Source organism: Apteryx rowi, unplaced genomic scaffold, assembly GCF_003343035.1.
Source record: "Apteryx rowi isolate R43461 unplaced genomic scaffold, aptRow1 scaffold_1038, whole genome shotgun sequence".
NCBI lineage: Eukaryota > Metazoa > Chordata > Aves > Apterygiformes > Apterygidae > Apteryx > Apteryx rowi.
Window position 1 is genome coordinate 1 of NW_020447240.1, and position 25,102 is coordinate 25,102.

At 42.4% G+C, this 25,102-nt stretch overlaps 1 protein-coding gene across 1 annotated transcript; it reads right to left on the reverse strand.

Moving 5' to 3' along the window:
* Window positions 1-10,977: 10,977 nt before the first annotated feature.
* LOC112966702 (early activation antigen CD69-like) lies at window positions 10,978-25,061 on the reverse strand. The gene is made up of 8 exons (XM_026067077.1): window positions 24,912-25,061; window positions 22,722-22,924; window positions 21,528-21,569; window positions 21,174-21,203; window positions 19,199-19,368; window positions 19,046-19,055; window positions 16,924-17,017; window positions 10,978-12,411 (listed from the first exon to the last, which is right to left on the reverse strand). The coding sequence occupies exons 2-8, from the start codon at window positions 22,915-22,917 to the stop codon at window positions 12,300-12,302; spliced, it is 654 nt and encodes a 217-aa protein (XP_025922862.1). The 5' UTR covers window positions 22,918-22,924; window positions 24,912-25,061; the 3' UTR covers window positions 10,978-12,299.
* Window positions 25,062-25,102: the final 41 nt, after the last annotated feature.

Below are 25,102 nucleotides of genomic sequence, written 5' to 3' on the forward strand. Positions count from 1 at the left end.
CACCACCATCCCCAGAGCTCGGAAATCCTCTTCGATGGTTTCCAGTTTGCCCTTGGTGTCATTAGTGCCCACATGGCAGAGCGGCAGAGGGTACTAGTCCGATGAGTGGCCAAGCCTTGGCAGTCTTTCCAYGACATCTCGTACGCGAGCCCCGGCAGGCAACAAACCTCTCTAGRCAAGAGGTCAGGTCGGCAGATAGGTGCCTCCGTCCCCTGCAGCAGGGAGTCACCCACAACAGTCACCYGCCGCTTCTTCCGGCTGTTCCCGCGAGGCACAGGGTCTGTTGCCCCAGTTACTTCCCTTGCAGCCATGTCCAGCTCCTCCTCATCCTGCAGGGCACCAAACCTGTTCTTCACTTGCAAGTCCTCGGGAGCAGGAGGAGCCTTTCTCCTCCTACGAGAAGCGACCAGCTTCCAGGCGCCTTCTACAGTGTCATGATGTACCGTTTCACACGGCACAGAGCCCTCCCGCAACTCCACTGCTCTGGCGGCTTGAGACTCACGAAGCTGTGCAGTCTCCGAGAATACCCTCTCTAGCTCCTTCTCCTCTTCTCGGATGCTACACAGCAGGCTGACACTCCCTGCAGCCTGAGACCTTTAGAGTTGCATCTGCTGTCAGAGGGTCCGCCTGGGCCCAAGCCTCTGACACAGAGGATGCAGCGACTCCTGGGCAACGTGCGCTGCAGAGTGTCATGACCGTACCGGAGCAAGCATACAGTGCTGGGATCGGAAACGAAGGTGCCTTCTTGTGCCCTGCTGTGCAAACTGCTGCCTCTGGGAGCTGCGCCCTGGGCCTGGCTCTTACGGTCGGCCTCTCCCTAGCACTGACTCAGCCAGTCACTGACCCACCCTAATCAAGGGCCACTTGGATGAGCGATCGATTGTTAGTGGCAGCTACACCTAGCTAGAGCTTCTCGCAGGAGAAGTTAAGGCCTCCTCTAGTTGTCCTTGCCCAGCTGCCCTTTCCTGTTAGCAGCAATCAGCCCTACTTCCTCAGCTGCTTCCGACAAAGCGCCCACAACTTCCGAGAGGGGGAAGGCCTCAAGAGTTCTAAGTAGAGCCCAGACAGTGCTATGGAATGGGCTTTGGCAGAGCTGACTTTGAGAGATATTTAGTGGTTGAGCCCTTCATCTCACAGAGCAGCAGTGTCAGACTTGACAGAGCTGGAGAGTGAAGATTGAATGAAATGTGGAGATGTGGTCTGTTAGCTTCAGGATAGAGGTCAGGAGTGTCATGTCCTGCGGACTTGCACTGAATCTGGCTGTCTTTGTGAGTGGGATGAAGACACATGTGGATTATTTTTGAAAGAAGAGGCATCGCTTTCACCAGTATGGGGATGGCTGGGTCTCTCAGACACTGAGAGGAGATGGAGAAAAAGGGTGCACCTTCACATTGACTGTATTGTTGTGTGCAGATGACTGGATCATAAGTACTAACAGTATGGCTCACAACCCCTTCTCCTTGAGATTTCATTTTTGGGGAGTTAAGAGTGTTACCAAAGGCCCCAGACAAAAAAGAGTCTCAAAGGGGGGGGGGGGGAATGGGGGAACTGTTACCAGCTCGGACAAGAAGGAGTCTCGACAGGAGCCTCAGACAAACATATCCAAGGACACAGGTGCAGCTGGGACTGATACATCCTGAAAAAGTACAGATAAACCAGCAGAAGCCAGTTGGAGCCAAGATTAGGACCAAGACAGCTTTTCTCAAACAAGGAAGCAGGCCAAGTTGAGACCATGTATGGAAAAGTAGAGCAAAGTTCATGGCAAGATGCTGAGTGACACCTCTTCTGACACCACTAGGGACCACCAGAGACCACCAGAGACCCCCACGGAAGACCCCCAAAGACTCAGACCTCATGCGTAATGATTATGTAAATGTAGTAATTAGTTCTAGGAAATAGAATGAATATGTATAATAATTCCTAGAAATTTAATGCATATGTATAGGATAGAGCAATATAAACTTTAGATGATGTGACACACGGTGTGCACGTTGGGTAGAGCTATCCCCCGTGCAACCGGTGCCGTAATAAAGAGAATGCCTGCTTCTTAATGCTACATTGGTGTTAAGGAGTTTTTCTCCTGATTTCAGTGACAAGAGGGTTACTTAGACTAATGGAGAGTGGCTGGAGGTCTCTGTGCATTGCGTGATCCTGAAAGCAGTGACGTCTGGAACATTTTTCTAGTCCAGTGCTTTATTAACCTACCTAAACTTCTCTTTAGAGAAAGCTTTAGAGCTGTGTGCAAGTTTTTTCCTGACCTTATTGAGGGCTACTGTTGCAGCTATAAGAGACCAGAACACTAGTATTCTCAAAGTCAGTGCTGTGATTGTATCTAAAGGGAATAAGAACAAATAAATGAACATGTTACACAATATCCTAAGAAATAAATGCTATATTATTATTTCATAAATAGGCTTGGGCTGGTTAGATGTAGGAATTTTGGCAAAATGTCAGTATTTGTTTACCTTTTTGTATTACCATAAAATAAATATTCATTAATTTCCAATGATTAGGTTCACGGTAACTCAGAATTTCCTATTTATTTGTAATTACCAGTAGAGCATTTCTGTGTAATGAGTCAGTATACGCAATCACGGATCTTTCAGAAACAAAATAAGGGAGGAAAAATTATCTGAAATTATTCATTTGACATGCAGAATTCAATATGTAATTATGTAAAAGTATGCATATGCCCAAAAGATCTGCATTAAGACTTTCTGGGCAAGCTTGATTCTAACTTTTCCAGACTTTCATGTGATAATTTCTCACCCTGGGTAATGTTCTTCTTTATGTTTTCGCATGTTGTTATCATTTTTGGTAAAACAAAAACAAAAACAAAAACAAACTTCGAGCTCTATCTGCTTATGTGCAACTATTCCATGTATCTGTAAGAGCTCTCTCCCCTGACTGTTGTCAACCCTGATCTTTCTGCATGTCAGCTTCTAGTATAGGCAGCAAGTAGCAGTGACCTCAGTATGTAATTAAAATGCTCATTTAGTTATTAGAATTATCACAAATAGCAGAATAAATATGCTTATGTTCAAATAATGATATTTTATCACGCACTGAAATGTTAATATAGCATAAAGACATTTCATGGAAAGAGGAATGGCACAGAAATTCTCAGCGACCCCAAGGTCAAGTCAAAAGCTTGCTGCATAATGCTTTTCATTTAACTAATTACCTTACTGAAATAGGGCCTAAGAGATTACTCCTATGCAAAAGTATTCATAAATATGGCTAAAAGAACTGATTAGGAACTAAATTTGTTAGAAAGAGAACTTTTCATGAATATTTCTAAAATCGCCCTTTTCTCCCGTCTACTTCAACAAGCCTTGGTGGTTAGCTGAAGTCTCAGACAAACATGTTTTATTCTCCTGATATCACCACTAGTGTAAACACAAGTGAGTTCCCAGTCATGTACATTACTCTGAATAACACGTAGAATAAAGCTTCACATAGGAGATCACAAGTCCTCTGCTGAGATTTTCAAACATTTTCCATTAGAAAAAGCTTTTGTGTGTTTGTTCAGGGGCTCTTAATGTTTGCACCTGCCTTTGAAATTCATCCAGGTAAAAGAAACACCCGAGGGCAGACAACTAAGTGCTTCCAGTTCTGGCTGATTTGACTTTAAAAAAATGAAAAGGACATTTAAAATAAGAATTTCTTTGTTGGCTTCACAGCACAGCTGACAGCGTGCATCATTGCTCCAAGAATATATTGTGTATATTGAATTCATGCCTCACTTCACTTGTTCCTGAAGGAATCAAATTTGAGCTAGCCCTGCTCAAATATAATGCAGAGTGAGATCTCGGTATTGTTTTGAGGTTGTCATCCTGTACTTCAGAACTGCAGACTTATTTGGCAATAGTTAAAACAATGTGCAGATGCATTGTTCCTGGGTTTGCACAGAGGTCTGAAACAACAGATCAGTGGGATATTGTTATCTGAATTATTAACTGAACTTGTGAATTTTACTTCGGAAGGAATTTAAATAGTTAAGATTTAGAACCAGAGCACCTATCTTTGAAGCTGCCAAGAGTGAACAGGGGAGGAACTCCTAATCAGTGTCAGCGACGATGTTCGTCCTTCAAGTTAGGAACATCCTGGGAACCTGTATATATCTAATCAGTCAGCAAAAAACAACTGGCTGTAACCAAGAGTGAACTTTCTTCATTATAATATCATTATAATGCTAAAAATCACACCCACTAGGTTGAAGACCCCTAATTGTGGGGAGACCCTTCCTCACTGAGCATGCGTAAGTGAGAAGTGCAGTGTAAGCAATATGCAAATAATTTAACCAATCATGTAATAGGGGCAGAACAAGGGGCAGCTCTTGGCTGAGAAAAACTGTATAAATACAATGATAAAGAAATACCTGGCGTGCTAGCTTTGTGGATTTACCACCTAGCACCCGACTTTGTGCAATCTCGAAATAAAACGGTATCTTGACTCCGTGTGTGGATTGACTTGTTGCACACCGGGTAACAAATCCCCGATTTGGGACAACAGTGCCACGCAGTGGTTCAGTGGGCTGTGACCTGTGAGGTGCAGCAGAGACACCCTGACCAGGGAAAGGATCTGGGGGGACAGAGTGGGCAGCAGGAGGCAGAGTTAGAAAGAACAGAGGAATGGAAACAGGCAGACTGTGAGATACTATGGTGTATAGCAGTGGATTTGACACTGGAAAAGGGTGAGCTTTCCTGCCTAGCCACCTAAAATTTGAGAGGCTCTGAGACAGAATTCATCCTAGCTGTCACCTTAGCATAAGATACATCACTCCTTGAAGAGGCCTGTTTCTCCCTCCTTCCTGTAGAATGAGTCTAGACCACTAGATTAGACTACACACCTACTTTTTTGCATAGATGATGTTAAGTAAGATAAATGTAACTCTTGTTGTCCGATGAACTCCCACTTTCTGAAAACTGTCCTCTCTCTCACTGAGATCCTGATAGTAACTACTGTGTTTAGTTCATATGGCAACTGCAATAATCCTCTTCCTGCTAGCTCTAATTGAAAACCCTCTAGAAAGAATGGTTATAGGGATCCACCAGATGTAAAAGTTGAGGGAACATCACAGACCTCCTGACAAGACAGGTCTCCAGCCCCAATCTTTCAGAAAGGAAGAGGAGGTGAAGAAATCGCAGCCTAATTTGCAGCACAGGAGCAGCCAGCCAGCCACGCTGTGTCACTGTGCTGCACGACTGCATTGTGGCTGCTGGGGGTGGGGCACTGAGAAAAGCAGCACCAGGAGGTTGTTCTCCTTTGTCAGGGGTGAGGGCTTTTCACACCCACAGAGAGCTTTTCTTCCTTCTCGTGTTGACTCAACACCCCTTTTATAGATGCTCTGGGTGGGACTGTAACATTTAGTGCGGGAACAGTCAGACACGTGTGTGAGAACCATGCCTAGGGTCCAATATCCCTGCTACCAACCCCTTTGTCATGATTCCTGCCCAAAGAAAGAGAGCACCAACTGGAAATAAAATATGCAGGTCAAAGAACTTGCATAGTGACAAAAGGAAAGCCTAAGTGTAGAGATTTTTTTCAATCAAGACTGTAGACATTTCTAACCCTGATTCCCACCACATCACCTCCAGCTTTATACCAGTGCAGCTGGCAGCCTGTCCTGGTGCAGCTGGGATGCACTGGACATCATGGACAGTGCTCACCTCAGCTCCTGGGAAGGGGAGAACCGGAAACTGCCCATATGTAAACACAGCCTCCACTTCCTTCAACAACCATTTGCATATTACTCAGAGACTTAAAGGTTGTTAAAACCACAGTGGTATTTGCTGGCAGCTCAGATCAGGTCACCTGAAAGCATTCTCAAACAGTAGGGTTGTAATTGCACTCATGTTTTTCTTGAAATCGTCCAGGAAGGCTATGAAATGTGGACTCACTGCATGTGCACCCTTGTCAGGAGAATGGGTCAAGATTAGGCCTATTTCCCAGAAATAAACAGCTTTACAAGGATTTTCTTAGGAAAGAGAACACATTATTTCAGGCTGCTTTGCAAAATGCAAAACTAAGAAGAAAATTGCAGAAGCAATCCAATGGCAGGGTAAGGGGCTTTATGGAAAAAAATGGCCCCAGACTCTTGCTTCTCCTGACATGACTAGATATGCATGTAATCATAGTGCTAGCAGACAAGAGTGGTTTTGAACTTGTGAGCACAATGCCACCTGTGAACACATGAACACAAAAGCATCCATAACCAGATAGAACCGCTCTGGGAACTAGTAATTTGAAACAGGAGTTAAATGACATTGTTTTTTACAGCCAAGAGGAGGCCCTTCAATCTTTTAAAATGAATGTAAATTAATCCATGTCCTGAGAAGCCAAATACTTGCAGAAAGAGAAGGGCTACAGACAGGCAGACATCTTCAGGAGACTATGCCAGCTTTTGAAGAGGCTGGGAATGTCCTTCACGAACAAGAGGGGAACACTCAGGCTCATCTGCCTCTGACATAACCTCACAGAAAAAAATCAAAGAAGTGGAAGATCCCTAAAGAGGAAGACCCAGGCTTCCACCTTCAGAGAGAAAGAACTTCTGTAACAGAAACATCAGGAAGAAACCAGGTTAAAAAGTAAAAATATCCCCCTTTCTATCTTCTTCTTTCCTTGTCTCCCTCTACTGTTTCCTTCTTAATTTTGCCTTCTGAAAAGCAGCCTGGAGTAATCTGTGTGAACTGCTGTGATCACCAATTCCCAGCTCTTTCCAGCATTGCTGAACATCTACAATTCCTGCTGATCTGAGTGACAGCTGCAGAAGGCCACCAACGTGAGCACTGTGGCAGAGTTTTCCTCACAGCTTTTCTACACTGTGTTTTAAATTTACTGACCATCCGTGCTGTTTGTTTGCTCAGGTCAGAGACCACTCTGGAGCTCCCCAGCCTCTACAGAAGAGAAAACATCAGCTGTGCTGTATTTATAGATGCATTTTTGTGTCAGGTCCAGCAGCTGCTGTCTTTCCTGTCACATGACAATGTAATTTCAAGCATACTTCTTCCCAGAAAGACCCTGAGATAATCTGCCACAGGGCAGAGGCGGGATCTGCAGGCAGCCTGAGTGCTGTACAAGGTCAGGCTGCCTGTATGCACAGTGTGGACTTGCTGAGACTGTCTTGGGGTTCAGGCTACTTGTGAAACCTGCCAGCCTAGCTACCACAGAGGTCTGTTCTTAGTTCCCAGTACCGCTCACTAAGAAAATATGTAGTGTAGTGAGGAAAATGGAAGAAAGACCTGTCTTGTCTCAGCGTTGTACAGGCTAGACCTCGAGAAGTTCTGCTCAAGTGCCAAGGCTCCTCACTGTAGACTACTCAGCTGTACAAAACATCACAGGTGATGTGCAAGGCTCCCTCAGTTCACTTACGCCAAGAAGAGAGGGACACCTGCCTGTGACCTCAGCCACATCAGGAATCTTACCTCCCTGGCTGGAAAGAAAGTCAGAGATTTAAGAGTCTGCTGTCATCCTCTAGGGGAGGTAAGAACCTCACTTACCAGAAGTCATATTGTTGTCCCAAATCGGGGATTTGTTACCCGGTGTGCAACAAGTCAATCCACACACGGAGTCAAGATACCGTTTTATTTCGAGATTGCACAAAGTCGGGTGCTAGGTGGTAAATCCACAAAGCTAGCACGCCAGGTATTTCTTTATCATTGTATTTATACAGTTTTTCTCAGCCAAGAGCTGCCCCTTGTTCTGCCCCTATTACATGATTGGTTAAATTATTTGCATATTGCTTACACTGCACTTCTCACTTACGCATGCTCAGTGAGGAAGGGTCTCCCCACAATTAGGGGTCTTCAACCTAGTGGGTGTGATTTTTAGCATTATAATGATATTATAATGAAGAAAGTTCACTCTTGGTTACAGCCAGTTGTTTTTTGCTGACTGATTAGATATATACAGGTTCCCAGGATGTTCCTAACTTGAAGGACGAACATCATCGCTGACACTGATTAGGAGTTCCTCCCCTGTTCACTCTTGGCAGCTTCAAAGATAGGTGCTCTGGTTCTAAATCTTAACTATTTAAATTCCTTCCGAAGTAAAATTCACAAGTTCAGTTAATAATTCAGATAAGAGCACTGATGGCTTCCTGGAGGTGTACATGTACATCATTTCTCTCTCACTAATTAAGAACTGAGGATAGCCTCAGCTCCATATACACATGGAGGATAGGATACATCAGGATATTCATCTTCCTGGCTTCAGCCTCCTTGCCCCTAATGGGATTTTGCAGGGGAGTGGCTTTCGGAGAAGTGACTGAAATGTCATTTTTCCTTTTGCTATCACAAGAAAAATCAACCCCATTTGCTGCCACCAAAAAAATCAAGATAGCTGTATTTCATCAGCTTCCCAGCTCCCTCAGCATATAGATAAAATTAAGCCTCTCCATTCTTTCCTTTTTCTTCACATCTGCTCTGTTTTTCCTACGAATTCTATTTTATAAGCGGGGTGATCCATCCAGGGTATTCCACTTGCAGATACTTTGAACCAGTGTATGACCAAATGTCAAGGCCATGGCCTCCATCTTTTCTATCCCATCTTTTAGCTGAACATGGAAAAGAATATCTAACGGTTTTTCTGTGTTTTCTCTAAGGAGAAAATAGCTAGTCCTACAGGCTACTTCTGACCTGCTAGTTGGTTGGACCATACTGAGTAAAACTTCTTTCCATCACTGTTGCTAATATCTCCTCTAATTCCAAAAATACAAAACACCACTTTCTACTTTCCAGAAGCTTGTATTTACTTCTTCAGTCCTATATTATTTATCCTTGTTAGTTCCTCCTTCCATTCATTATCTCTAGAGGACTCTCTTTTTCTTTCATCATCCCACTTTTTACATAGTTTTCACTCTTTACCTTTTATTCCCTTAGCTATCTCCTAGCTCCTTTTCACCTGAGAGCTGCTGCACTCAACTTCATAGCTGAAATATGTACCTGCCACACAATTTCATGCTAACCAGCTATTTCCTAACCTCTTTCCCAATCATGACAGTGTAACAAGCCTGCTCACGCTCTTGCCGCCATCTTTCTACTTTCCTCATCAGGAAATTTGTTTGATACTTGTCAGTATTGTATTTCATCTGCTTTGACAGTGTGATGAACAGGAACTAAAGGGTGATGAAAAAAATAGCTGATATTGTTTCAATAACAAGTAAGTTTTTCACACCTTGGTGATAGGGGGTGTCAGGCAAAGGTTCATTCTGCCTTAATACTTGCTGGTCCTGAGGTTCTGTAATGCAAATTAGAGAAAGTTCAGGAACAGAGTTTTAGGATATAGATAGGATACAGAGTATAGGATATAATGTAGAATATACAAGATTCAGAATATAGGAATAAAACATAATTTCAGAAACTTGGATACTGAACTTGCTCCAGTCATCTCTTTGTGTTTTCTTCCCCAGTTCAAATATTGATACTTTTCTGGAAGTGCCATTACTTTTATTTGATATTGAGAATTCATAATTTACAGGATGAAAAAGCCATTGTCCCTGAGACCAGGGCATTTCTTTTCTTGAAACTGGTCTTCAGCAGCACATCAACTTTGATTCTGATTTAAAGATACTCAATTTGGTGATCCTCTGTATCTAGAACTGGTGTCTTTGGAAAGTGTCAGTGATTTTGCAGTAGATCATGCACCCTGTTCATCTACCTGTAATTGGTGGAAGTAGAGTTCCTTTCAATCACCTTGCATTCATATCCCACCGCAGGACTACTCTTTCTAATGATAGTATAGTTCTGTACCTGCTGCTTAAAGATCCTGCAGTAGGTATACAGGTTGGAGAGATTCCTGTTTCCCCACACAGAAGAGAATCTATGATTTTGGAGAGGCAAAAGCCATAACCCTACCAGATGAGGGGAAAAAAAACAGGATCTTGATGTCCAATCGCCCCTGAATAGAAATGATTTGGGGACTAAAGACTGCATCTGAATCACTGTTGACTTTGAGATTGGTATCGCTCTGGAGTATCTTTCCCTATTTTTAAGGTTTACCATGTGGGGCTGGAAAATGGCTGGAATTGGTCTATTTTCAAGAAGGAATGAATCTTTCCAAATAGTTGTTATGCAACATACAAATGAACCTATGAGAAAGTGACGATTCTGCTGAATTTCAAAAAAATCACTGGCCATTTAGGCCTTTCTGCTTCTGTTTAGAACTGTTTTGAGTTGGTTATTGTAATGCTTGCGTACTCGAGGCAGGCTTGTATGAGTGTGTGTCACAGTTGCTTTATACAGTCCCTAGTGGCTAATCCCCTCCCTTCACAGCTTTCTGTGAACATGCATTGCATGTCCTCAGCATACAGCCCTGAACACTGATTTCAGAAGAACCAAGCTGAAGGACAGGTATCTGTGTGCAGGCATCACTCATTGGTATGCCAGTTAGTTGGGTTGCCTGAAAGCTGCTGATCTCAGTTCAAACCTTTAACCAATAAAAGATGATCGCTGAAAGCTGCAGACATAGGGAAGGCCTTTGGTAAGAAAAGAAAGCTTACTTCAGCTTACAAACACAAAACAAAATCTGCAGTTGCACGCAAGTATAATTAATTCAGGACAGCTCTTCATTACCTTTTTCCTCACGGAATCCCCTAGGGAACATCCAGGTTATGGCAGTTAAGAGTCAAAAACTGCCTTACACCTCCTGCCACCCTCTCACTCAGCCTCTTCCCAGGCACTTGGTAGGGGGGCTTTCCCCACTGCAAGTCCTTGAGACTTATTTTCTCCACATTACATTCCTCTCAGTCCATTGTTTTATCACAGCACATTATTTACCTTGGTCATAAGAACCTGCACTGCTTTTGAAGTGTAAAGCAACAGGTCTGACTTCATTTGCACCAGTGTAAAGCAGGAATAACCTTTGTGAAGTTGGCTGTGGCTGCACTTGGGCATTACGTTTGTGTCAGTGGGATATGGTTCAGGACTAGTGTCTCTAAGCACAGCATCTCAAAATGTAATTCACTGATACAATCCATAGTCTCTAGCACCATGTATTTAATGCTCATTTTGCAGGAATTTCTTATTGTTACAGGCTTTTAAATCTTTATTAGTGGGTAAGATGCAAGGGGGAGAGAAACACACAACCCTCTACTGACGTTCTGTCAGCAATCAGAGGGCTTAAGGTTCAGATGGACAAATTCCAGCAAATTTAACTGAGGTTAGTGAAGAAATCACTGTCCCCATCTCTTGTGCCTCAGTCTGCCATGGCTGTCTGCTCAGAGAAAATTTTCCCTACACTTTTTGTTCTGTAAAAGCCACACTGCCTTTCCAGTGGCAGGTCTTTTGCACTATGAAAATACTGCTTCCAGAAAAAAAATCTTTAAAATGTGAATGTGCCCTTTTTCTGAAACATGGATTGAGCTCTAAACCCCAGATTACCCACTGAAAATACATTCAATCTATAGATGCTGCAATTGGCTAAGAATAATACCACTGTGTAAGGGGTGAGGGGGTTTGAGCTGCCTATTGTTTTTTTGAGCAAGCTCAAATCTTAGCATGAACAAACCTGGTAAACATTTGTACAAAACCCCACACGAAAACCAGGCAGAGTAGGAAGCCCTTGGCAAGTCAGCAGAAGCCCCTGCCTTTGGCAAGTCCTGCCCTTCCTGTCATTCTGATCATAGCAAGTGTTTATTACAGTGATGGCCACAGACTGGCCATGGTGCAAACTAGGCATATTTGTTTACTTAAGAGGACAAAAGTCAAATGGAAAAACATGAGATTCACAGAGCAGTATAGAAATAAGAGCTAAGAGGGACACGGATGCTCAAGGTGAGGCTGGGAGACCGGTATTTGGGGAAATGGTGGTGTAGAAGAGCCAGTCAGCCCAACCCAGGGAAAGCTCAGCCAAGAGCACAAGGTATTTGCAGAGAAATCCAAGAGCCCTGATAACTGTTTCTGCAGCGGTGCCTGCTGGCTGATGTCTCTGGCTGCCAAGTATCCCCAAGGCCATGCGCTGAAAGGAAGGAGACAACCAGAGACCCTTATTTATCAGAAGGACAGCAGAAATCCCACTGAACCTTTACCCTCATCAGCTAGCACTAGTAGACCCCATTGTAGGTCATCTGTAAGTGTAACCTGGAGTGAGGACATTTCTCTATGAACCATCCTAGAACAGATGACTTGGTGTGTTACAAATGACACATTTTGGGAAGTGACACATGGGTCCTTTCCTCTCTGAGCCAGGCTTCCAGATGGCTCGAGAAAGCGTGGCCACAGCCGGCCTACCATATCTCTAAACTGACGGTACAGTGTACATCTCTTCACAGTCATTCACAAATGGAGGTCTCAAAGGTATCATTTAAGGGAAGACTGGACACAGATCCAGCACCTGGGCAAAGAACATGCTGATGTAGAGATTGTGAAGGACTCCAGGTAGGCACACTCAGAGTGATTCTGTATCTGGAACCTGAAAAAAACAGGACAGAAAATAACCATTTCCAAATAATTCCTACTACAGAGCCAAATCTTTTAGCTCACTGTGAAACAAAACTCTGGCTGAAGTAGCTTCTAATCATACGTATCCATTTTAGACTGATCTAATACAGGTGAGTTAAAAGCTTGTGATCAAGTGCATGCTTTAGTAATATCTGGAGCGAATAGAGATCTGTATTTCTCTTTTCAAGCATCAACTGTTTAGCATAATTTAACAAAGCCTAAAGCACTAATCATTGTTTAGACAACAATTCCCTTAAGCTCCGAGACACGTTTTGCTCAAAAACTAAAGGCAGAGCAAGGGGAAATAATTACGAGGATCACTTCCATTTTATTTCAAAAATTTGCTCTATTTTGTGTGTGTGATAGAGGACATAGTCTTAGGACAAGAATCATAGACACCAACTTTGGTCACTTGCGATATGGTAGTTTCAGCTGCTAAAAGCAAGGTGAGTTTGACAAATCTTGTCAGAAAAGCCTAGTTAGCTCATGCAGTACTGTGTGAATCTCCATTTCTGTGAATAGTCCAGACCAGGCATCACATGGCAACAGGAGAAAGATGAAAGATAGTTTATGATATATGCTGCCTAAAACTACCAAGATCATAAATACTGTGAAGAGTAAGACAAGGGGAACTGATATTTGATGGGCCTGATGCAGAGCTTTTGTAGCTCATACATTTTCTAAAATAAGTAGGGAAAAAAATCTGGGATATGTTCAGGTTATGATAAGTTCACTAAAGTACATGGGATTTTACTTGGTAGTCTCCTTAATCCATCTGAAGATGACTGTTCCCTCACACCCATCACTTCACTCCCTCTCATCCACAAAAAAAACGTATGTGAGAGAAACAGATGACCTGCTAAGACCACTGATGAACAAACAGTGTATCTGAAGAAACCATACTGCAACTGGTTTTGAACACGAAAAACCTGAGAGTGGTTATGCTGGTTCTGACCAAAGTTCCAGTTCCCCTAAAATCCTTCCTCCAAAATGAGCCAGAGCAACTGTCCAGGGAAGAGTATCATAACAAGGTAAACATTTAATGATGGTCGTGAATAGTTCCAACAATCTGCAGCTCAGGGACTTCCTAAGCCTGAGATGCCAACTTTATATTTAATAGCTCTCTGTGAATTTTTCTTCCATGTATTTTTCCATTCAATTTTGATCTCCCATAAATTGTAGCAGGAACAACTTTCTGCTTCACAGCTTAACCACTTGAGGGGTTTTTTTTTTTTGACACTACTTAACAATTTTGCTTGATGACCACTGTCTTGAAAGAGAAAATAAGTTAGTTGTTCTCTATTCATGCTGTCCACTTCATTCATGATTTTATTTTCATTTCCCTCCTCAGTTGTCCCTTTCCAGGCTGAAGAGCCCTGGTTTATTCGATTGTTCCTCCTACAGAAGACAGTGTGTTGTCTCCATTATTTTTATCCTCCCCTGAACTTTTTCCAGTTTTTTATGTCTTGAGATGGGAGAACCAGAATGCATGCAGTACTCAAGATGTGGGTGCATAATGGATGTAGCTTATGGCATGTAGGTAGATGTAGGTTATGTCCTTTGTGTTATTCTCTGTCCCTTTTCTGATCTCCTAATGGTTGGTTTCATTTTCTTATGATGACAGAGGTAATATTCTCATTGAACTATTAGCAATCCAAAGCCTTGTTCCTGAGTGGTAATAATCAGAGTCAGTTATTTCGTAGGTAAACACAGGACTCTCTTTCCTGCTATACAGTGTTCTACATTTATTCATAATGGTTTTCATCTGCTATTTTATCATCCACCTACTCATTCTGATGGAGTCCTTCTGCAGTTCTTCACAGCTGAATTATTTTACTGACCCTGAATAAAGTAGTAACATCAACAAACTCTGTCACTTGACTATTCACCTCCTTTCCACAGTTCAGCCGCTGCCTAAATCCCAGTACAGACACCTGTGTGACCTCAGTGTTGATGTCACTTCAATGTCAGAATGGATCATTTATTCCTATTCTCAGTTTTCTATGTTTTAACCAATGACATATTCATAGGATTTTAATGGTTGAAACTCAAGAGAAACAAGGACAATGCAGCTTGAGAAAGAATCAGCAGAAACACATGAAATACCCAAACAACAGGTTAAAGGATTCAGTATTACTACTCCCATTGTGTCTGTGACAGTCTCTCTCTCCTCCTCTCACATAAACATATGTACACAGCAAAGAGTTACAGAAGCACAATCTGGTCACCAGCCACATACAGCCTAAAAACAGAGCTGAGCAGCATAGACAAAAGAGAGAAAATTTGCAAGAGATCTGTATTTCATCATACAAAGCAGAATGTATACCTAGTACTGGAATACTCCCACTGCCACAAAATGAATCTTCTGCATAAACATGGAGTGAAAACAGAAATACAGAAGAGTATCAAAACCTTGATTCCCATTTACAAGCCAGGCTACAAAGCCAGTGCTGATGCTGAAATCATTTGCATTGTGATTTGTGGTGGAATCCTTAAAAGAACCTGTCACAGACAGGAAAGTAAGAAAAACACACCTGATGTGTTTGAAGCTATAGGATGTTCAATAGATATTGCAAAACCAAGCTATCTACAAGTACTGCAACAATACTTGGCACTGTCAATACAGCCCCAATGAAGTGGAACTTCAAAGGATGGATAAGTTGAGTATAAATGAAGCAGTGGAGGTATCAGCCCAACAAATTAGCTCAATGCTTTTAGGAGGAAAAACCTCTGCTGGGATCTAGCTACTACAGACTAGACAAGCCAAAGTTCAGTAAACCTATTTGAAAGATGCTGATTCAACCGTACAAGAGACACTGCAGGAATAAGTGGATGAAATATTAGAAAGACTGAAAGGAGCCAAAGCCATCCTCATTTACGGCAATAATACAGCAGAATACAAGAAAAACTAATGGCAATGCTGATGCATGACTGGAATATGATTAAACTTTGAATTACAGTAAATATGTCTCTAGAAAAAACTAATGAGTATTTTTGAGCAAGTTATATTGTAAAAGAGGGAATGAGCCCTCATGAAAGTGAAGGTGAGAAAGCACTTAAAAGCACCAAATTTTCCCTAAAGATCTGGAAACTACATGTAGATGGTGACCTATTCATCAGGATTCCTACCAGGATTAAAGGAAAATCACAGTGCACCGATATGAATTGTGGGGAGGAAGGAAAATGAGTGGCTGTAAATAACAACCTAGGCAAATCCTCCAAAAAGCAGGAGGATCAATAAGGGCATCACCCTTTATACAGAACAATGAATCCATGCTCTGAAGATGGAAACAGAGCCACAGCAAGTGGCATTGCACTATGACAGGAAGGGGTGCCTCTAAAAAAATCTTGGTTAGAGAAGAATTGATTTCCATTTCCCATTGCCACTGGACGTCAAAAGTGCCACCAATACCTGTGTCCTTCCAGGAACTGTTAAAATAGATGACAAAGTCCTGAGGAACTTCCCTGAAAAATCTCTTCTAGTTTTTCCACTGTTAATAACCTAGCTCAAGCTCAAGTTAGGTTATTAACAGTTTATACCTACAATGACGTAGGTATAAACTGAGAGTAAAAAGTGAGCCCTGGGAAGAATTCCAGTCACGCATCTTTTTCTTCAGAATTTCTAAGAAGGGCAAGATGCTAAAGGGGATGCATGTTTACAAAAAATGATGTCTAAAGTTCACGACACTTTTACAAGTATCTAAAACCAACAGAGTTGACTGCAGTGGCTGGACTACTGCTGAGAAGGGAGGAAACAGTGATTCCAGATGAAATGTCTTCAGACAACCTGGGAAAGACCCAGTGAGGGCACTTTGGTATGATGCAACAAAGCAGTTGCTCTATATTTAATATGAATGAATACACAGAAAAAATTCTTAGGACAGTGCTGAATGAGGACCAAGTGGCAGAAAGAGGACTGCACAGGACCTGTAACAATAAAAAGAATGGGACTGGCAGAACTTGCAAGCAATTTCAATATAATTATTCAAACACATGTTTAATCACTATCTCCTGAGAGTTAATGAAAAAAAATGACTCAGCTACAAACACATAAGACAACACTATCACTAGCCACACTGAAACAATATTTGCCAGATATTGTGTATTTTAGGATGATGACCACAAAGGATCACATTGAAAATCAAGAACTGTGAACATCTGAAAAGAGACTGAAATGCCTACACTATGCCCTGAAAAACATGTACAAATTAAGGTAAATAGGGATAATAGATAACATTATCTGGATTTGCTGAGCTACCAAAACACCCTTTTTTAATCAGGGACTTCTCTGTATTCACGCTATTAGATTTAGACTGGTTTTAATCACAAAAGAATTCCTTTTCATAGTCACAGTTACAAATCACAGCAAAACAAACTATTGTGATAGAAATTACCTTGTGCTATAAACCCTAATTCTACATTTAAGTACTTGATGGTATTCTCAGTGTCCTGCTATGTGTTAAGGCAATCACAAGGAACTTACAAGTCCATCTTCAAGGCAATGCCATTCTCCCAGTAGAAGCTTTCCCCTTTCTTCCGTAATCCAATCCAAGAATCTTCCATTTTCAAGCGCTTAGCTAGGGAATTCCAAAAAAAAAAAAAAAAAAAAAACAGGTATTTTGTCAACATGGGTTCTCACAATGAGAAGCAAATCCCTCCTGTGACCTATGAGGAGGACTAATCTATCATTCTGTCATTTGAAAGGGTTTCATAAGTATTCCATTAAGAGTTATGAGCCTTATTCTGCCTTTGTTTGAATTGATTCTTTTCATATCATGACTTCAGGAAAGTTATTCAATTCTATGCCCTTGAAAATTATTACTGTTTACTATACACAGTAATACCCAAACACCACATATTGGTAGCGCACGTCTGTACATGTTTATCAATCTGTATGCACGGAGCTTGAAAGGGCTGGTACATACAGGCATGCCATACCTGCATTTCAGACGAGCATACGGGATCTCTCTCCCCTTCCCAATTCTTATTTAAAACCTTGTGAGTGTACAGATAAAAAAAAGTAAAAGACAGCTCACTGCCACAGAAGTTTTTAGCAACCGATATGTATATAGTTTATAGTTTATAGCACACAGAGCAAAGAGTAATGGGAGATAGCAGAGAAGCAGCACAGGTACTAGCACTCCCAGTTTGTTAATATAATAGAACTCCCTACAGCCAGATATTGTTAAAGTTTGCGAAATAAAAAAATAATATAAATATTTGCTGTCAGCAAGGATCTCAGGAATATGAAATGTTTTTTAATGGACTAAGAAGGAGTATACTATTATAGTCCTCCACCCTCCTCTGGTAACTTCAATTCAATACAGTTCAGAAGAAATTGTCTGTCTAGGCAGAGTCCCAATACCACTTCTGCATCTTTTCGTATACCTGCTTCTGGTGTGGCTATAACTGTCAGGTGCTAAAGACAAGACACCACATTGCACAGAGCACTGGTTTGACCCAGTAGGCCAATTTCAGTGTTTCTATGCTCTTCTTTCATAAGTTGTTCACAATTTACAGGTATAAGGCATTTCAGCAGCAGCTTAAATACCATCAACACTGCCTACCCAGTTCACCAGCTGAGTATCACAGACACCAAATTAAAAGTTAAGCTTTTAGACGAGGAAGGAAGAGTGGCATTTACAAATTTTTTAAGATGGGATATCCCACTGACAGGGCAACAATGCAGAGCGTGCTTGTTGGAGAGGGGACAAGTTGGCAAATATGGTTGGAATTATTGGCAAAGAAGTGGGGGGGCTGGTGATGGAATAAAATCAAAGATCACACTCAGTAAAGAGACTCAGATGAACTAAGAATGAGGCCATGCATCTTTATCATTGTTGAAATTCTTGTCACTGTAAAAATATTTATTAGCTTAGGTCAAATTCAGATATGACCTAATGTGTGTAATTTCACTGAGGTTTCCTCCATTTCACTGTCTGCTACACCAGTAAAATGTGTGCCAGCCAACCAGAAGAGCAGCTTTTTGACAGAGGTTCAACAATCACAGTAACAACAAAGCACTAAGGCCAGTCTATTTAAAAGCTAACTTTTTGATCAAACACCTTGCTCATTGACATTACTCAGAAGACAGCAGGTCTGTAAGAGCAAATTCCACTTTTAGTAACATGCAGTAATAAGATGTCACTAGCTTTCACTGATTCAGTACAACTGGGCCATAACACAGGAAAATCAAGTTATTCTAATAAAATTATTAGAATGAGAAAATGCCCAAACCAACTTCAGTGGGGATATATTTCCACCATTGGTATAAGTATGCATGTCTAAGAGGAATTAAGGCATATTTAAAGAAAGATACAAGCAGATAAAAATGGATGATTCCCATTATGCTGAGCAATGGTTTTCAGGATTTGGTTTCTGATGGAAACCAAAGGTTCTGTTTATTTGTCTAAATTGGGAGTTGGACAGATTCAAACCTGCTTTGGAGAAAAAGTTCCATAGGACAGAAAAAGAAAACTACAGGCAAAAGATTCAGTTCATAGAAAGAGCTTTCCACCAAATCCAGGTGCAAAAGCAGTACAGGGAAGCTTGCACTGCTGTTGCACCTGCTGCAGCCAGCCTGCCAACCAGCTATGTACATTGACAAATCCAGTACTTTTCACTACCTGAATTCACATAAGTTGGTTATTTTACAAAGATTTAAAGGATAGGCATTGCATGAAAAAATGAGATAGATGTAGATAATGGTCAAAGGAAGAGAGACATGGAAGCTGTGTTTTGTTTTCTTATCCCATTACCATTTCTTTCTGGTTTTCAGAAACAGCAAGCAAAGATCCATTCTTAGCACAGAAGGTCTGACTAGATGTCCAGTTTTTCTCCTCCTCTGAGATGAAATAACATTTCTTTCTGTAACCGATCCACTCACTGGGGCACTGTTCAGAAGGAAGTTCTTCATAGTGTACTTTGGCTGAAAAGGAAAAGAGAGAACAAAATTTTTACATAGTAAAATCTTATCATTCACCAGCGTAACTCAATCTAAAATTTAGATTTTTAGAAAGCCAGTGCCACACTAGATGCCAGAAGAACAGCCAAAGGAAGGGCAAGGGACCAAACTGCCCATGCCTTTCTGGGTGCAGAATTCCCACTGTCTTCAGCTGAGAAATGCGAGAATTGAGGACTGCAGCCCAGTTATTAAAATCAGTAGAAAATAAGTAGGGTTTGAAAAGACTTGTGAATTTTAGAGTATTAGAAGCACTGAAAAGCTATGGCTTAACCTTGACACAGGTTTTAATTCAGAAATATTGTAATAATCCTCATAATATGTTAACTTATTAATCTAAATCACTCCAAGTAATGAAATTGTCTGAATGCCTATAATTGTTAAGATATTTAATGAAGACAAGTTGCTTTGATTTTTTTATCAAATTCTTAAGTGCTTGATAAATCTGTGTGAAGATAAGTAAATTAGATTTTGATATCATTATGCAAATGAAATTTGACTGTTGATGAAGGTGCAAAATATATTATTTGGAGATAATGTTTGGAGGATGGTTCTTTGGAGCTGTTCCTCAGCATGTTGTGATGCCAACTGTTCATCTTGTGTCTGACACACTAGCCCTGTGGGTGTGAGAGGACTAACTGGCAGGTTTTGTTTCAGTGATGAATTTGATTTCTGGTAGTGAAAAAATTTAACTTGCATTTACTGTGGTTTCTATTTTCCAAACAAAGTTATCTACAGTAATGATATGACTGATTAGAAGGACAAACCACGTAAAGCTAATATGAATTACAACATGCCATGATCTTTACTAAGTGGTTAGAGAATAACCTTTTCTCTGAAGCATCATATCCTTTATATAATATCCAGGCTCACTTAGAGGATATGGTACATTTCTGGGTCATTCTGCTGGGGTGGGATCCAGACCTTCCTCACCCAAAGCACATTTATCCACTACTTAAGCCTGCTGGTGGCTGTACTGAAGTGAAAGTAACTGGCCTATATGTGAGCAGAAGAGCTTGCAAGAAGTGAATTTATCTCCCAGACTTGTTAGCCTGCTGTTGCCACAATCCATCTCTGTTTTTCCTTCCCAGCCAGCCACTCTGTTCACCGTAACTGGAAACTATTTGGCAAGCCACCTATGAGCATTGCCCTCACACCCTCCAAGAAAGGGTGACTGCTTGTTTTTAAACAAAAGCCTGACAAAGGAAAGGAAAATGGACATGGAAAATGTCACTACTTTCCTTGATTCACTAAGTGTGCACAGACCTCTCTGCTACACCACATGCTGCTACTGGGGGCAGACAGAAGATAGGTTCAGTGCAGGGACTCAAGGGTTCCCTGCATGGACTGGGCTGAGCAGGCACCACTGACACACACAAAGACCCAGCGACTTGGGCTACCTCAGACAACACCAGGCAGCACAGCTTTTGCTCCTGTAGATGAGTTTGGTGTGGGACAGCAGGAGCACATCTGGCCTCCACTGTGCCAGGAATAGGTAGGGCTTTTTCTTTTCCTTAAAAATACAGTATGCAACACAAGCTGATATTTAAAAACAAAAAGGCAGAACGCCCCCCAGAGATCATTTGTGAGAAAGATAAGCTAGGCATATTATACAGTTGTCTTTCAGTGTGGTGATAAAGATGCCATCAAGACTGGACTTAGGAGCAGCTGGAGTATATGTCCTGGAGAAGTGCTGCTGATTTAATGTACTGTCTGGTATAATCAGAGAGGTTACCAGTGGATGAGGAGAGACAGGAGGAGCGTGTACCTACCATTTGGGTGACCAGAAAGGATATTCCCCTCTTGACAGCAGTAAAGATGCAGCCAAAAGAAAAAAAAAAAGAAAAAAAAAAGGAAGTTTACATCTGAATCATCTGGACTTTACAAGTAGGGATAAAAAAAAATTGGATTGGCAAACCACTCTTATTTAAAATTATATCTGGAGGTATTCAACCTTATAATGATACAAAAACAACTGAAATAGTGATGGAAGTCCCTGGTTTTGTTCCTGACCCTGCAGGCAGTGCAGAGTACTAGTGTTAGTGTGTGTGCTTGACTTCTGTGATTTTGGAGCCCAGCAGGGAGATGAAACCTACCTCAAATGGAAAATGCTTTCAAAAGCTTACCATGTAAAATGAACAGCACAAGTCCAGCAAGAAACAATAGGCCTGTGAAAAAGAAGATGATTAACATCTTTGAATGTATATAGTACCTAGGCTCAGACTATATTTTAGTATTAAGTGAGACAGCATCAGGATAGCCTTTAATTTAATGTATGTCAATGAAGAGCAGAGCACTTCTGAAATCAAACAAGGCACCATGAATTGGTATCTGTATAACTGGACAGTTTAAAAAAATGGCCAACTATCACCTAATTGGCCTTTTTTGATCCCTAAGGTTTTAGACAGATGCACAGATCCCCGTATAACAAACTTAAGCCTTACAATCCTACGGTTATCATTTCCACTGTGTTTTGCCAGTCTCTTAGCAATACAGAATCTGTAGGTCATCACTGACTCAAATAAAGCCATATGTGCTTTGAAAACAGGAGAATGTTCTCAAGCAATTCAACCATCAAATGTGGAGGTAAAGAGCACGGCTGCAATCTCAATTCAAATGTATTTTCCCTTTGTCATGAACTCTCTCTTGCGTGCAAAATACCATGCAGATGTGCAAGGTGATCTGCTGCAATGGCACAAAACTATTTTCTTTAATAAGGTCTGGCTTCATTTCCTACCTTTTATCCAAGAGTATTTTGGACAGATAAACTACCATGTGAAAAAATGTCTGTTTCCATTCAAAGGAGAGCACTTGGAGCAAAATGAAACAGGTATCTTAATTTTTGTGTTGATAGCTTTGCCTAGAAATAAGGTCTCAGGTCCTTATCTTGTCCAAGCCAAGGGATCTGTAAATAATTTTGATGGTAGACTTCAATCCCATATTGACTTTTCAGACAGGCACAGATTTGAGCTGCCATCCTTGATTTTGAGTGTTTAGTGTATTCTGATCTTAAAAAACAGAAATCACTACAGTCTCCATCGCCTGCAAAAATCTTCTAAATACTTTTCTCTTCAGAAATGTCATTATTGTTTCCCTTCCCCAAACAGTCATCCCATCCATTCCACCCTTTCAAATCCTGGTTCTCCCCAACAACCTAAATCTTGACCCACCCCCTTCCCTCCATCCTTTTTCTCAGCCCCATATTGCAAAGTACAAACCTTAAACACAGAAGGCTGGGCATAAATTACAGCCTCCTCAGCTTCCTGCAGGAAGGTGTCTTGCCTAGCACCAAAAAACAACAACAACAACAACAAAATTACCTGCCAACAGGCAGATCCAATTTTTGCAGCACCTTCTTCTCGGCTCAGGAGTTCTTGGCTCCCTCAAACTACGGAGCAACTGTTGTCCAAGAGTCTGCAGGGCATTTGGGTGCCTTTGGATGAGCACAGCATTAACAGGCTCCACCTTCCCAGCAGTCTGGGTGGTCTCAGCCTCCTGTTCATCTTCAGGCTTCATTTCACAGCTGGAAAGATGGAAAGAAGCTATGTGTAATCAGTGCTTCCCCTGCTGTCTGTAAACTAGTGGCAAGAGTAGAAATTCCACAGCTCCCTTTGCTAACACCTGTATATGAGGGGATGAGGGCAGAGTAGATGGAGAAAGGAGAAAACAAATGGAAAACAAGAACCATGCACTGTATATCTGTGGCCCACTGAAAGGAGAAGGTGGTATGGGAGAAAAACTGCTTCCCAGGGAAGGGAGTGAGGACCATAATAGAGGGAAGGAAGGAGCAGATGGGAAAAGTGTGGTAGGGAAGGGATGGAGCACACCAGGCAGGAGAGAAAGGCGACCAAAAAGAGCGATTTCCTCTCTAGCCCTGCGTAGCTCCAAGTAGTTTTCTCTGCATGTGAAAAGTTCAATTTCCCAAGTAAGGCTGAATCTGGTCTGCACAGGGAAGTTTCTCTGGCTACACAGCATAGACCCTTTTGAGCTCACTCTAGTACGAGTGATGTTTTCCCTTCAGTTTTTCCTAAATCCCACTCCCAATGACACAAATTAAACAGAAAAGGTCACCCAGGGAAGAATTTGTAGCCACATTATTGTGCCAGTGTAAAAATTTCAATTTATGACTTAGGTTATAATGGGGGGAAAAAAAACACTCCTGTTTACAAAAGCCTTTAACATCTTTACTTCCATTATTATTATTATGTTCCCTGACACACGGCTAAGAATACTCCTCAACAGTACAAATTCATAAACGCAATTAGGTGCCCAAACACTTCCAAAGACCAGGTTCCATCTGTATAGTCCTATACAAGCAGAAGAAAACCAAGGATTGCATTTATGTTTCTAAGCATCGGTGGTCTTTTCCTGAAGACTCTTCTGACTGCCCAGGAACCTATCCCAGAAACACTTTGTCCATTTTAGTGCCTGTTTTTTCAGTTGTTTGCTACATGAATGAAGGTTTGCTTGCGGGCTGGGCCTCTTGTCTCCTGTGAGCCTACTAAAACTATGTTACTGTACTGTAAAAGCACTGATTTTGATTCCAGTCACAGAGGAATTTTTCTTGACCCTTTTTGTCCACACTAAGGAAAAAGCCTATTCTGCATTCTTGGCTTTTGTGATACAGCAGTGAGCAACGTAGCAAGCTGGGGTACAGGCCAGTTATCAGTCTCTGGAACACGTGACACTGAAGGAAGAAGCTGGCAGAAAAGTTTCAAAGTTTTTTGAAGACAGAAGAAAAACAGGAAGCCTAAAGGTCACCAATTTTTTCACCGAGTCACAAGAAATATTTCCATTTGTGAGAGCTTATTTAGTGAAGGAACTTAATCATTGAAAGCAGTGATGAAACACGAGCAGCAGGAGTTCGGTTTGTTGTAGGCACAGACAAGCAGAGGCAAACCCTGGGGATCCAACCTACCCCCCCCAAAAAAAAAAAAATTTGAGAACCGAGCAGACTTTCTTCCTGTCTTTAGTAGTATTTAATAGGGCTTCGCTTCGTAGGAGGCGCATTCCGCACTGGGCGGAGAACTGCAAACACCTAGTTGCACATTTCACTTCTGACTTTGGCCCGGGTGCCCGTTTCTTTCCCGGTCTGCGCTGCCTCGCGAAGAGCCGCGGGCAGCGCGGCGGCTCCCCTCCGCGCTGCCTCATGGCGACCGTCGGGTCCCGAGCAGGGGCCCTCCCCGCCCGGGTGTACGCGCTGCCGGGGGGATGCCGCGGGGCCCAGTCACCCGCACACACGCAACCACACACACTTCCAGCCTGCCCCGGGCCCTTTCGCTGTTTATACCCCTTTTCAGTCCCTCCCCCAGTCTGTTTTCACCGTACGAGCAGAAAAGTGCTGGGAGGATGCGAAAGGCTGAGCCCAAAAGAGAAAAGCAAAAAGGTAAAACGAACTAAAGCAGCCCAAACGCGTGGGTCGGTGGCACGGAGGAGCGCGGCCGGCAGCACCGAGCGCCGCCGCCGCCTGCCCCCGCACCGGGCCGGACCGCGGTGTCGCCGCCTCTTACCGGGGCCACCGGTGAAGCCGGAGCTCTCCGCCGCGCCGCACCGCCCGCGCCGCGCCCGGACACGGACACGCGCACGGCAGGGCGGGCGGCGGAATAAGCGAAATGAGTCGGAGGCGCCCGCCCCGCCGACAGCGATGGAGGAGGCCGATGCCTGCGGGGCCCGGCTCTCCCCGTCGTGGCGCCGCGAGGAG